The 15696-nt window shown below is 41.7% G+C and overlaps 1 protein-coding gene across 1 annotated transcript in view; it reads left to right on the forward strand.

The window, feature by feature from the left end:
• Positions 1-15696, forward strand: part of jmjd7 (jumonji domain containing 7) — a 29634-nt gene that overhangs the window by 7853 nt on the left and 6085 nt on the right. Inside the window, exons 5-6 of the mRNA XM_063052873.1 lie at positions 1214-1309; positions 5397-5473. Coding sequence (XP_062908943.1) covers positions 1214-1309; positions 5397-5473 — 173 coding nt within the window. The remainder of the gene's footprint in view (positions 1-1213; positions 1310-5396; positions 5474-15696) is intronic.

A 15696-nucleotide genomic window follows, 5' to 3' on the forward strand; every position in this document is an offset into this window, starting at 1 on the left:
CCAATGTTTATATTCTATTCTGCTTCACCTATTGCTGTCTTGTCCACAGTGACTGCTTTCCTTTCTCCCTCATTAATAGTTAGCTTCCATTATACACATCTGTGCCTCTCATCTCAGGGGAAAAAACAATTCTTAAAAAATTCCTATTGCATTTACTAGTGACTACCTTGCAATAATGGCCTCAGAATTATCATTAGTTAGATTTTTACCCTGCACTTGGGCATGTGATGAAGGTTCAATTGTACGGATGTTCTGATGATCAAGACATTTGGCTCCATCAGACCAGAATGTTCTGGAGAGTGGGGCTGGTTTGGGGTCCTGCAACACAAGGGTCAAGAATGTGGATAGGTCTGTGGCTGGAGCCAAGGTTTGGAGTGCTCGAGTACTTTCCACTCCTTTTAGACTCATTCGGTTATAAACTCTTCTCAGGCTTCCAGTCGGATCCAGATGTCGATTTTAACTGATGTTTCGATGACAAACTCTACCATCTTCACAGCAGAAACCTGACTGGTGGAAGACTAACCAGTCAGGAGGGACAGACGATGGGCATTGAGTATATATACCACTAGACTGGACATGCTTAGACCTCATTCCTGATGAACATCATGGAGCTTGCCATCGAAACATTGGTTAAAATTGACACCTGGACCCAGCTGGAAGCCTGAGAAAAGTTTATGCATCATATATGCAGGGAAAGCACTAGATACTTGCACATTGGTTTAATTGGAAAACTGTGTAACATGCAATTTAAAAATGAAATAAAGGACATTTGGGTAATGATCCAATGATCTGGAAAATTTACTAGTCCAGCACCATCTAATTCCCAAAGGAGATGGATTATCAAAAGTTTACTGTATATAATATTTATATACAGTATACTCACCATCTGCTGTTCATACTATTTTCTCATTGTAATGGGATTGCAAGAGGTTCCTAGTTAAATATTTACTTAAAGTGAATTACAAGGTACAATGTTTATATATGAAATCCGTGGTGTATATATAAAATAAATCCTACATGTAAGTAATTCTGTAAGTAAATATTAAGTGTTGAGGGGTGAGTAGTTCTACAAAGGCATCATTTGTTTACTGAGGGAAATGGTGGTCCAGTGAGTTTATGCCTTCAGTGATAGAGGTCCATTGATTTGCCTACACTGGATTTCCTTTAACTTTGTATTATTATTTGACTGACTTTGACTTATCTTTTTTCTCAGTGCATAAAGATCACTATGAGAACCTGTACTGTGTGATTTCGGGAGAGAAGCATTTTATCCTCCTTCCGCCCACTGACAGACCCTTTATCCCCTACGGTAGGTCAGGCATTCCCAGCAGCATCCATCCGCTGCCTCTGAGTTTCCTGATTATGGTTAGTCTCAAGCCATTCTTGAGCACTGGTCTATGATTCGATTTGTACACGTATTGCCAGAGTGGTAGGAAATAGAAAAAGATGGAATAATCTTGGTTTGCTACAGGAGGTTAATCCTGATATAGATGTCACACCAACTGTTGAATTCCCAGTAAATTGCTGAGCACCCAGCTTCCTGTAGCCTGTTCACCAAATACAGTGGATTCTGGTTAACTGGGCCATCGGTTAATCAGGGCAGCCACTTATTTCGGACAACTCTTAAACAACAAAAACAAATCAAGAAAATAGCCAGGATTCCCTTAGTTTATTCGGAACATTATTCAGCTTAATTGGGGCAGAATATAGCCTATATTCCTGCCTCTACAATTCTCTAGGTATCTTATTCCATCCCTTCCTCCCTTAAATGCTGCACTTTTCTGTATCTGGCTTTCATCCCTCCACTGGTTCTCTCTTGCCTGACTGCTTGTCCAGTATTTGGAGTACAGTAAATTTCAATAGGTTAGATTGGTAAAGTATTGTCACATGTACAGATGTGGAATGAAAAGCTTTGTTTTACATTCTATCCATACAGATTATTTCGTCAATCAGTACCAGGCATCCCACCTCTCCCGGAAGTTCCGGGAGTCTTCCGCATATTGATAGTGGCTCCCTATCAATTTATATACAATATCCCAGAAATCGATTTTTTTGTGAGCGAGCGAGGGGGGAGAGAGACGGAGAGTGAGTGACAGACGTAGCAAGAGAGTGACAGAGAGAGCATCCTGATTGGTCTCTCTTTGTGCTAAGCAGACCATCAGTTTTCTCTGTGGGCGGGCTTTACAGTCGACCTCTCTCTCTCTTTCATTGTCCATCAGTTCAGTTTAGTGTCCTGCAGCGCCATGACAGAGTGTTCCAAAAAAAGAAAATATAAAACGTACTTCACCCCAGACTACACTAAAGTGTACCCCTGCCTAATAGGGGTCAAAAATAATGACAGTGTTGCTCGCTGCACTGTTTGCAACAGTGACTTTTCTATTGCCCATGGTGGGTTAAATGACTGTAAAAGACATGTTGAGGTGAGTTTAACAGGTGTCATTTGTTCATAGCTGACGTTATTTAAACTAGCTGACTAACTGCTAAGGAGCTATTCTATTGATGTCCTACAAAAGTTTGCCAGTTGATGAGTTCGTGGGGAAGCTGTCCAAAGTAAAATCTGTGAGCACAGGGCAGTTGAGATTCAAAGAGCTCTGCCAGTTGATGAAGCTGCTTTTGGTGCTGCCAAATTCTAATTGTGATGTAGAAAGGGCGTTCAGCATGGTGCGTCACATTAAGACAATTCAGAAGTCAGTTGTCTCACAAAACATTTGTGAATCTGATGTCTTGCAAAATTAACAAATTCATTGACAGTGTGTGTATATTTTTTTTACAATATGTGATCAAATAATTTGTTGTGTTCTTTCATAATCAAATGTCCTGTATACATACACCCTTGGAGGTCGACCGGGGCTGGGGGTGGTGGTGCTACCTCCCTGAAATGAGTTTTTGCAGGGTGGGATGTCTGCAGTACAGTGAGGTAGTATAAAGGAAAACCAATACCAGATTAAATTTTACAGAGAAGATGCAGTGCTGGCAGATAAGATGCAAGGCCACAAAGAGGTCGAGAGTCCATTTTATTGTGTTAGGGGCCTGTTCAATAATTGTATAACAATGGGATAAAAGCTGTCCTTGAGCTTGTTGCTATGTGGTTTCAGGCTTTTGAACCTTCTGCCTGATGGGAGAAGAGAGGATGTCTTAGTGGAGTCCTTGATTATGTTGGCTGCTTTACCGAGGCAGCAAGAAATGTAGACGGAGTCCATGGAAGGAAGACTGGTTTCCGAGATGTGCTGAGCTGTGTCCACAACTTTCTGCAGTTTCTTGTAATTATGGACAGAGCAGTTACCATACCAAGCTGTGATGCATCAGGATAGGATGCTTTCTATGGTACATCTATAAAAATTGGTGAAGATCAAAGGACATGCCGAATTTCTTCACCCTATTGAGGAAGTAGTGGTTCTGGTGAGCTTTCTTGGCCATGATATCTAGATGATCCCCTCCGTCAGCAGACCCATAGTTAATGTGTTCAGATTTTCTCATGTCTTCTTCCCATTCTATCTTTATAACCTTCTCTAGCTTTAGGATTAATGGAGAGCTCAGTCTTCCTCGCATCCACTGTCTTAAGTTCCCCTGAATATTCATTGTGACAGATGTGGCTCCAGGCATCCAGTTCCATTTCCAGCATCTCCATCTCAAACAACTCCACTTCAATGCCTCACTTTCCTCCTCCATATTCATCCCAAATGCCACTTTGACCAAGTGTTTGATCATGTTTTCCAGCATTACTCATGACCACATTTCCTTACTCCTCTGTGCAGGACCTTGGTATAGCACTCCACGTTGAAGGTGCTCAGAGCTTGAATTTGTCATTTAGATACCTCAAATAAATCAGTCTGAAAACAGGCCCTTCAGCTCAACTGAAGACTGTTAAGCACCCATTTACACTAGTCCCATTTTATTTTTCTCACATTCCCCTCAAAATCGGCAGGTTCCTACCACACAGCTTCCCTTGGAGTCGGTGTACAGTAGTCAGCCTGCATGTCTTTGAGATGTGGCAGGGGAAGCCATGAGGTCAAAGGGAGAATGTGTAAACTCCTCACAGACCACCTCCGAGCCCAAGATTGAATTCAGCTTACAGGAGCAGTTAAGGAGTGCCTGCTCCCTGTCACAAAGCACTGTGGCTGACCCATCAGTCCAATGTGCACATGAACTGACTTAAATTGTATTCCTTTCCCACTTTTTAGGCAGTCTCTGCCTGTGGTATGGCTGAAATCCCAATAAACAAGTGATGCGGAGAGGAAAGCTTTTGGCACACTGGCCTTCATCAGTTAGGGCAGTGGTCCTCAACCTCCGGGCCGCGGACCGATACCGGGCTGCGAAGCATGCAGGGGTGCAGCAGTAGCCAGAGCACACCCAGCATATCTTTAAGAAAAAAGCCAAAATAAACAAGCTAATTAATTAGGTGCCACCCAGATCAGAGGCGATTGTCGATTTCACTTGCTCTACGCAATGTTCTCTCCTCTTTCCAGGGCGCTGGAGCCTTTAGCTGTTCCATTGTTTGGTCAATTTAAGCACCAGCCCAGACAGGCTGAAAAGACAGGGCTGTCAGGATCGAGGTGACATGTTGAATCTACACAAACTTCTAATAAAGTATAGGTGCTGCCGTGCTTTCTTTGTAATGATGGTTACGTGCTGGTCCCAGAACAGATCCTCTGACACTTTTCAGAGAGAGAAACGTCGATCCTTAATGCCGAAGAATTTAAAGTTATTGACCCTCTCCACCTCAGTTCCTCTAATGAAGACTGGCTTCTGGGTGGCACCTAATTAATTAGCTTGTTTATTTCGGCTTTTTTCTTAAAGATGTGCTGGGTGCACTCCAGCTACAGCTGCACCCCTGCATGCTTCACGGCCCGGAGGTTGGGGACCACTGAGTTAGGGCATTAAGTACAGAACTTGGGAGGTTATGTTGCAGCTGTTCAGATTTGTTCACCCTGCTATAGGAAAGTTGTTTTTAAACCGGTAAGAGTGCAGAAATGAATTACAAGGACTCAAGGGACTGAGTTACAGGTGTATAAAATCATGCGAAGCATAGGGAAGGACCTTACAGGGCAACTTTTTTTTTAATATGGAATGTGGTATGTATATGGAATGAGCTACCAGAGGAAGTGGTCAAGGCAGGTAAAATGACAAATTTTAAATGACAGTTGGACAGGTACATGGATAGAAAAAGTTTAGGGGGATATGGGCCAAATGCGGGCAAATGGGGATACCTTAGATAGGCATCTTGGTCAACGTAAATCAGTTGTACTGAAGGGCCTTTCTCTGCTGTATGACTTTATATGAAGCAAGCTTCCCTTTCTCTAGCTGCATACTGTAACCTGGCATAAACGTGTATGGGGATACCTAGCACAATGCAGCCTTATACCCTTATAAACAGAAGTCTATTGTTCCTTTTGCAGAACTCTTCCAACCTGCAACATACAAGGTTAATGAAGATGGTTCCTTCGATGTGATAGATGTGCAGAATGCAGAGAAGGTAAAGCAACTAACACAGTGATTTGAAAGATTCTGTGGAATTGTGTATTTACAATGAAGCTATTTTTCAGTTTGATGTCCCTTTGTGTTGTCACTTCTTCACTGGCTGTCTGTAGCTGCTATAAACCAACTGTTCTTTATGATCCCCTGTAATTTTTGCTCTCTTTCAAAGAGGGGAGGCTACAGCCTCTGTTTGAAAGCCTCACTGTTTCATATCATTTTAACTGATTCAAAGTAACGTCTTCCTACTGCATAACACAATGAAAAACTAGCAGTCAACCTGATGTGAGCAGTATAACAGAGATACAGGAAGTGGTTCTCTGTTGATGCAGTCAGGCTCACCAAGTATCTGAAGTAAAAAGATAACAGTACAGACATTTGAAAGACAACATTAAATGAAGTTATTATCGTACACATTTTTTTTTAGTCATAATTAGTTAAAGGCATCCGTTAGTCTTGCGAGACCATGAATCTGCGCCTGGAAAGTCTTCACTCTCCAGGGCGTAGGCCTGGGCAAGATTGTATGGAAGACCAGCAGTTGCCCATGCTGCAAGTCTCCCCTCTTCATGACACCAGTGTTGTCCTAGGGAAGGGTATTAGGACCCATACAGCTTGGCACCAGTGTCGTCGCAGAGTAATGTGTGATTAAGTGCCTTGCTCAAGGATACAACACGTTGCCTCGGCCGGGGCTTGAACTCACGACCTTCAGATCACTAGTGGAATGCCTTAACCACTTGGCCACATGCCCACACAGTCATAATTAGTATGTGTGATGTTACAGTGAAATAATGCAATTTTTGGTTTTTTAACTTTGTTTAGAAGTTTACTTTGGATATCAGAAATTCAATTTGCTGATTGGCGAATGTATTTCTTTTCAAAAAGCATTTTGTATAATTCAATTGTTTCATCAAAGTATTTCGATACATAAAGAATTTTCTAGTTATAAAAAGTATTCATGTATTTTGATGCCAAATGTAAATATAAACCCCACTGAAAAATCTGAATTGAAGAAAGGCTTATGAACTGAATGTTTATATGTAGAACTTCTTTTCAACATCTGGATAATTTAGTGTTTTTTTGTTATAAATATGTCAATCCACAAGATATTACTATTTCTTTTCTTTATTAATAACAGGAATCTACAATCTTAAATAATATGGTTAGACCATAGACAGGTAGGCAGTTTCAATATTACTGTATATTTATTATAACGACACACAAAATTAGCTGGTAAATAGTCCAACTTTTGACGCTTATTAAGAAATAAGTAACAACTAATAAATTGTTTCAAAATCTTTAACTATAGGTTTCTCTGTGTATCACCCTAACCCTGTTAGAGGGAAATCCCCAGTCAGGTTGGCAGCAATGGATGCCACGATTCACCCTCCCAAAGCTAGAGATTCGAGAAGTTGGTCAGGATTCCTCCTCTAGTTCTTGACTTGTGTTGGTAAATGTGGATGTATATGTGTTTGGCAGGCAAAGCATGGGGCTAAGCTATGAGGTCCCCTATAGTTGACTTACAACTCCCAAATAAAGAATGGACACTAAGGTGAGATGTCACCATCTTGTTGCTGGGCACAGAAATGCGTTGCACATGCGCTGGTTCCTGCAGGAGTGGGATTAAGGAGTCCTAAGTATATTAGTACTCTCAGTTTCTCTACTCTAAGGTGGAAACTTAAGATAAAGCCTTCTCCAGCAATACAGGACTCTCTGATCTAGCTACCTATCTAAAGCACAGTCTTTATATTGTCCAAAGTAAACATGGTTTTTGTGCTTTGGTACTTTGTTTAAAAAACAGCTTCACTTGAGATAGAAACATAGAAACATAGAAAATAGGTGCAGGAGTAGGCCATTCGGCCCTTCGAGCCTGCACCGCCATTTATTATGATCATGGCTGATCATCCAACTCAGAACCCAGCCTTCCCTCCATACCCCCTGACCCCTGTAGCCACAAGGGCCATATCTAACTCCCTCTTAAACACAGCCAATGAACTGGCCTCAACAGTTTGCTGTGGCAGAGAATTCCACAGATTCACCACTCTCTGTGTGAAGAAGTTTTTCCTAATCTCAGTCCTAAAAGGCTTCCCCTCTATCCTCAAACTGTGACCCCTCGTTCTGGACCTCCCCAACATCGGGAACAATCTTCCCGCATCTAGCCTGTCCAATCCCTTTAGGATCTTATACGTTTCAATCAGATCCCCCCTCAATCTTCTAAATTCCAACGAGTACAAGCCCAGTTCATCCAGTCTTTCTTCATATGAAAGACCTGCCATCCCAGGAATCAATCTGGTGAACCTTCTTTGTACTCCCTCTATGGCAAAGATGTCTTTCCTCAGATTAGGAGACCAAAACTGCACACAATACTCCAGGTGTGGTCTCACCAAGGCCTTGTACAACTGCAGTAGTACCTCCCTGCTCCTGTACTCGAATCCTCTCGCTATAAATGCCAGCATACCGTTCGCCTTTTTCACCGCCTGCTGTACCTGCATGCCCACTTTCAATGACTGGTGTATAATGACACCCAGGTCTCGTTGCACCTCCGCTTTTCCTAATCGGCCACCATTCAGATAATAATCTGTTTTCCTATTTTTGCCACCAAAGTGGATAACTTCACATTTATCCACATTAAATTGCATCTGCCATGAGTTTGCCCACTCACCCAACCTATCCAAGTCACCCTGCATCCTCTTAGCATCCTCCTCACTGCTAACACTGCCACCCAGCTTCGTGTCATCCGCAAACTTGGAGATGCTGCATTTAATTCCCTCATCCAAGTCATTAATATATATTGTAAACAACTGGGGTCCCAGCACTGAGCCTTGCGGTACCCCACTAGTCACCGCCTGCCATTCTGAAAAGGTCCCGTTTATTCCCACTCTTTGCTTCCTGTCTGCTAACCAATTCTCCACCCACACCAATACCTTACCCCCAATACCGTGTGCTTTAAGTTTGCACACTAATCTCCTGTGTGGGACCTTGTCAAAAGCCTTTTGAAAATCCAAATATACCACATCCACTGGTTCTCCCCTATCCACTCTACTAGTTACATCCTCAAAAAATTCTATGAGATTCGTCAGACATGATTTTCCTTTCACAAATCCATGCTGACTTTGTCCGATCATTTCACCGCTTTCCAAATGTGCTGTTATCACATCCTTGATAACTGACTCCAGCAGTTTCCCCACCACCGACGTTAGGCTAACCGGCCTATAATTCCCCGGTTTCTCTCTCCCTCCTTTTTTAAAAAGTGGGGTTACATTAGCCACCCTCCAATCCTCAGGAACTAGTCCAGAATCTAACGAGATACCTGGTTAGGATGATAGAACTGTTTTCTTTCCTCAACTTCATTTAAATTCCAGCTTCAGGGTTGAGCTTGTAATGAATAAACAAGCTAAGAGTGTTTAGCAAGATGGGATGTTTGGGTCTGCCTCCTCACAAATCACAGCTAACATTCATATGGCTAATAGTGAATTCTTTGTCAAAGGGCCTATTTGTTGATGAGATACTATATGAGAAAGTTGGGCACAAATATGACCACCAATAATAACATGGAATTGTGTCAGGAATAAACCTAAAAGGAAAAAAAACACTGGTTAGGTAAACAGTAATAATAGTCAATAAAGATCAAACTTTAAGTATTTGAATAAATTGCATTTACTGGCTTGTGTGTTGTTAATTCACGTAAGTTAAGACAGGAGTTCAGGAGGCACATGAGGAAAATGGGAATAAAATTAAGTTAATTGGTACCTATCATCCATTTGCTTTTCTTCCAATTGAATTGCCAGGGAAAATAATTGAAGTGGTCAAAAATGTGACAATGTATTGTGTGCATTTATGCAGAGGTGTGGAAATGAATAATATAGCAAGGAGCTGTAATTTAATTTCCAGCATAAATGCTGCGACTAGTAATGGTGGTAATCTGGTCAGATGAATTATCTTAAGGCAACTACATTTGAATCTCTGGATCTCAACATATGTTATGCCGTGGATCCAGTATGATGTTTTCTCTCTACCGATAAATTGACACTACAACATTTAATGTGAATTAATCTCATCTGCTGCTGTGCCTGTATTATTTCTCTTGAAGTTTTGGACGTGCTGTCTGCCCAATCAAACCCTGCTTTTGATGATAGGTCCTTGGATGATCAGTATGGCCTTTATAGTGTTGTACACTCCTTTTGCTTTTACACCTCATTTTCTCTCATCCACTGTAAGAGACTTCTGTGTCCAAGCCAGTCACAAGGTGGATAGTACTATTCTACACTACCGTACTTGAAAGAATACAGAGAAAATTTACAAAGATGTTGCGGGGACTGGAGGACAGAAGATTGAATAGCTTAGGACTTTATTGCTTGTAGAAGAATGAGAGGAGATTTGATAGAAATATACAGAATTATGGGGGGTATAGATGGGGCAAATGCAGGCAGATTTTTTCCGCTGAGGTTGGGTGGGACTACAACCAGAGATCATAGGCTAAAGTGTAAGGGGAATATAAGAGGAAACTTCTTCACTCAGAGTGTCGTGAGGCTGGAATGAGCCGCTAACACAATTGGTACATGTGAGCTCGTTTTCAACATTTAAGAGATGTTTGGATAAGGGTTTGGATAAGGACTTGGATAGTAGGGGTATGGAGAGCTAGGGTTCAGCATGGATGGGATGGGCTGAAGGGCCTGTTTCTATACTAAGTCTTCTCTGTACCTGAAGAATATATAGGCATGGGAAAATAATGATTCCTTTTAAGATTATAAATTAAGTAGCTCATAAGCATTCATTAGATAATGTGGATGTATTATTGCAAGAGTACAAAAGTAGAGACTTCTTGCTTCAGTTTTAAGGGGCCTTGATGACACTGAACCTGGATTATTGTAGTAGGTCAGGTCAAAACAGGATATGCTTGCAGTAGATGGGGTGCAGTGAATGTTCACCTGATTGACGCCTGGGGTAGTGAATTTGCTGCATGAAATGAGATTAAGTAGATTAACCCATTTTCTTGAGTTTAGAAGAATAAGAGGTTGACAGATTAGTTACTAGGTCAGTGTTACCTTGGGTGGTATGTCTTGAACTAGGTCACTCAGTCTTCCAGAACCAATGATTAAAATAAATTTCTTCTTTCAGAATGTGGTAAATATTTGGAAGTCTTTACCTTATGCATGTGAAGTCTCAGTTACTAAGTATATTCAAGACTGAATTTGATAAGATTTTTATATATTAAGGGAATTGGGATATGGGATTAGTGCAGAAAAATGAAATGGGTAAAAGATCAGTCATGATCTGAATGATGGAGCAAGTATGAAGCATATTTCTACTTTTTAATATTCTTGAAACTTGCTGACATATTAACAGTACAGTTTGCTATTTTTAAAGCTAAGATTTTTTTCTAACTGATATAACGAATGGTATTAAGGCTGATTCATAATTGCAAGGCTACAGGGCAAATCTCTTGAATATCATTTGCATGGAGTGCAGTGCTGACTTCATGAAGCAAGGGATTTCTGTGTTGCCATCAGGACTTGGGGTGACAATTTAACCACACAGCTATCACTAGATTTCAGAGCTTGCCACCTGTCTCCTGTCATCAAAGGGAAGTACTTGTGCAGTGTTATTTTGCTACAGAAAATGGAATTTCATTTCATTCCCATTGAAGCTCCCTGCTACAATCTATTGCAGCCATGTTGATTAATGATGAGCAGGTTTTCTCTTAAAAATATTACAAAATGTGAGATTTAGTTTGATAGGAGGGATCGATGTGTTGGGTGAGAGTGCCTGAAGGCAAGTTCATAAAGGGGCTCAGATTACATCACTACAATGATTACCCGTGGATCACCACGAGCGATCACTTCTGGCCTGGGTATTCTGCCAGGAAGTATTTTCACCACCTTGGGTAAAAGAGCTGGTTGATGGTTGTGTCCTTGCAACCATGCGATTAAAGTACAGAAACACTCTCACCAATGTGTATGGCCCAGCCATTGAGAAGGAGCAACTCACTGACGGCTGGTGACATCCTTGCGGGTAGAGTCATCTGACACATGAACAGGTAGGGAATAAAGGGATATGGACTCTGTGAGTGGCATCATGGTCAGTGTCGATATGATGGGCCGAAGGACCCATTACTGTTCTGTATTGTTTGATATTCGATGTGCCTTGTGCAGTGATTGAAGACAAAGCAATATCTTGCATTGTACGACCTATTTTATGAATACAGCAAACAAAATCATATCCCATGTAATCATAAGGGGGATTGGATGTTGTCAAATCATCCTCTTAAAATTATAACCTTATACTTGCCGTAGCCACTCTAGCCGCTGATGTTGGTTGTTTCCCAAACAACTGTCTTACAGCAGGAGGTCAGTGTATCAAAGCCAAACATTTTTTGTAATTTCAACAGAAAAGAAGTCTGTTCTAAGAGCTGAATTAATGTAATGGTCATTGGCACTACATGCACAGCTTCTTTTCATTCATTCTCATAGTAAAGAGTCTCAATAAGCCTAATTTATCTTCTACTCACGTTCATTCTTGTACAGATTTTCAGTGGGCCAAACCCCTGTTCATTCATTCTGTGATTACATAATTCTAGCTAACACCTCCTCATTTACTTCCAATCAATGCAGCTGCAAAGCCCTATTTTTGTTTACTCCCAGTTTAGCATTCGGTAGAATAAATACTTCCTATTCCCTTTTATTTGGCATATCTCTGTTTAGTGCTCTATATTTGCAGTGATTTGTTAATTGATCAAATGGTCTAAGATACTTTGCCACCAGACGACCTCACCATGTTGTAGTCCTTCTCTTCCAGTTTTTCCCCTTTCTATCCCAATGGCTTTAATCTTTGGTGGGTTATTTCTATAGGCATCATACCACATTGAAAGGTTCATACGATCAGTTTTGTGCAATGACTCTCTTGCAATAACAAGGTCAGAAGTGGAGATGATTCCACATTGTTCAATTCTGTGGGCAACTCCTTAGCATGTGAAGCAGTCCACTGCTTCATGCTTGCATGTAGCAAGACCAAGATAACTTCCTGGCATAGACTGGGAATTGGCAAATAACAATCATAATTTAGATGTCCCAAGTACTGACCATCTTCAAGGAGGAGGAGGCTAGCAGCTACCTTTGACTACCATTTTCAAGTTCTCATTATCAGTATTCCAGAGGTCACTGAGCAGAAACAATACTGGAAGAGCTACATGAATAGTTTAACACTAGATCAGAGGCCGATATTCTTTGGTGAGTAATTCACTTTCGCACAACCTCAAGCCTTTCTACCACCATCTACAAGCATAAGCCAGGTATATGATGGAGTACTTGCTGCCCACTCAAATTTGGGAAACTAGGCATAATCCAGCACAAAGCTATCTACTTGATAGGGACTCAACCCACCAACGTAAACATTCCCTCCACCACCAATTCATAGCGGCTGCAGTCTGTCTAATGTACAAATGCTTGACTAAACTCCTCAACAGCACCTCACAAACCCTCAATCTCAATCACCAAGAGGAGACATGGGCAGCAAGAAAATAAACCCATCACAATGAGCTGGTTCACTACCAAGATGTGCACTATCTGGAAAAATGTTGCTGTTACTTTACTGTTAGTTGACCTAAATTCTGGCACATTCTATCTATCAGCATTGGGAGACTACCTTTAGAAGGACTGGAGAGCATAGGTTTAAGGTGAGAGAGGAAAGATTTAACAGGGACCCAAGGGGTACTTTTTTACATGGAGGGTGGTGTGTATATAGAATGTGTTGCCAGAGGAAGTAATTGAGGCAGGTCTGTTAACATTAAAAAAGCATTGCGACAAATGCATGAATAGGAAAAATTTAGAGGGATATGGGCCAACTATGGGCAAATGGGACTAGCTTCGATGGGAATCTCACTCAACATGGAGCAGTTGAACCAGAGGGTCCGTTTCTGCACTGTTACATGTGGGAACTCAGGAAGGCTGACAGTGTCCCTGAAGACTACGTGTGCAGGAAGTGTGTCCAGCTGTAGCTCCTAATAGACCGCATGGCAGCACTGGAGCTGCGCATGGACTCCCTTTGGAACATCCGAGATGCTGAGAATGTTGTGGATAGCACATTTAGTGAGTTGGTCACACCGCAGTTTAAGGATCTAAGGAAAGATAGGGAATGGGTGACCAACAGGAAGAGTAGTTGCAGGAAGGTAGTACAGGAGTCTCCTGCGGTCAAGATATACCACTTTGGAGTCTGTTGGGGGAGATGGCTCATCAGGTGAAGGCAGTGTAGCCAGGATCATGGCACCGTGGATGGCTCTGCTGCGCACGAGGGCAAGAAGAAGAGTGGCGGAGCTGTTGTGGTAGGGGATTCCATGGTAGGGGAATAGAGAGGAGCTTCTGTGGCCGCAAATGGAACTCCCGTATAGTGTGTTACCTCCTGGGTGCAAGGGTCAGAGATGTCTCGGACAGGCTGCAGGGCATTCTGAAAGGGGAGGGTGAGCAGCCAGCTGTCGTGGTGCATGTAGATACTAACAATATAGGAAGAAAGCAGGATGAGATCCTACAAGCTGAATTTAGGGAGCAAGGAGATAAATTAAAGAGTAGGACCTCAAAGGTAATAATCTCAGGATTATTACCGGAGCCACGTGTTAGCCAGAGTTGGAATAGCAGGATAGATAGAATGAATATGTGGCTTGAGCGGTGGTATAGGAGGGAGGGTTTCAGATTCTTGGGGCATTGGAACCACTTCTGGGGGAGGTGGGACCAGTACTGTCCGGATGGTGTTCATCTGGGCAGGGTTGGGATCAATGTCCTCAGGAGATTGTTTGCTAGTACTTTAAACTAATATGGCAGGGGGGTGGGAACCCACACAGAAAAGAAGAGGAAAGTGATGCAGAGACCAAAGCTAGAGTTAGTGAAGAAAATAAGAGTAGAATACATAAAAGTAAAAAGCAAAAATTGCACAGATCACTAGATTCTAAAAGGACAATGAGTATAAGGGCACTTTATCTAAGTGCCCGTAGTATTAGAAACAAGGTTAATGAATTTGTGGCACAGATCAGTACCAAGGCATATGATTTAGTAGCCATTACAGAAACCTGGTAGCAAGGTGGAGATGACTGGGAATTAAATATCCAAGGGTATCAGGTAATACGGAAAGATAGGCAGGAAGGCAGAGGAGGTGGGGTGGCGCTCTTGATTAGGGATGAGATCAGGGTGATTGTGAGAGACAATATAAGATCTACAGAGCAGACTGTTGAGTCCATCTGAGTAGAGATGAAGAATAGTAAAGGGAAAAAAATCGCTGGTGGGAGTTGTCTATAGGCCACCTAATAAAAATATTGCAGTGGCAGAGACGACTAACCAAGAAATAACTGAGGCTTGTAAGAATGGAAAGGCAGTTGTCATGGGGGATTTTAACTTCCACATAGATTGGGTGGATCAGGTTGGTTAAGGAAGTCTTTAGGAGGACTACATAGAATGCATCCGTGATGGCTTTCTTGAGTAGCATGTTAGTGAACCTACAAGGGAAAACGCTGTCTTAGATCTCGTCCTGTGCAATGAGACAGGTAAGATTAACGATCTTGTAGTCAGGGATCCTTTTGGAAAAAGTGATCATAGTATGATTGAATTTCGCATTCAGATGGAGGATGAAATAGATCTAAAACTAGTGTATTATGCTTGAACAAGGGAGACTATAAAGGGATGAGGGTGGAATTGGCTAATGTGGATTGGGAGCACAGGCTATTTGGTAGGACGGTTGAGGAACAGTGGAATACTTTCAGAAAGATTTTTCACAGTGCTCAACAAAAGTATATTTCAGTCAAAAGTAAGGACAGTAAGTGTGAGGAGAGCCAGCCTTGGATAACTAAGGAAATAAAAGATAGTATCAAATTAAAAGCTTGTGTACAAAGTCGCAAAGAGTAGTGGGAGACTGGAGGATTGGGAAAACTTTAAAAAGCAACAGAGAACAACTAAACAAGAAATAAGGAAAGGGTAGAAAGAGTATGAAAGTAAATTAGCACAAAATATAGAAACAGATAGCAAAAGTTTTTATAAATATATAAAGTGGAAGAGGGTGGCTAAAATCAACGTAGGTCCCTTGGAAGATGAAAAAGGGAAATTGATATTGGGTGATAAGGAAATGGCTGAGGCATTGAACGACTATTTTGTGTCGGTCTTCACGGTGGAGCACACGTCTAATATGTTAAAGAAGGATGTTATGGATGAAATGGGAGGTGAGGACCTTGATAAAATCTCTGTCACTAAA

Source organism: Mobula hypostoma, chromosome 1 (assembly GCF_963921235.1).
Source record: "Mobula hypostoma chromosome 1, sMobHyp1.1, whole genome shotgun sequence".
Classification (NCBI taxonomy): Eukaryota; Metazoa; Chordata; class Chondrichthyes; order Myliobatiformes; family Myliobatidae; genus Mobula; species Mobula hypostoma.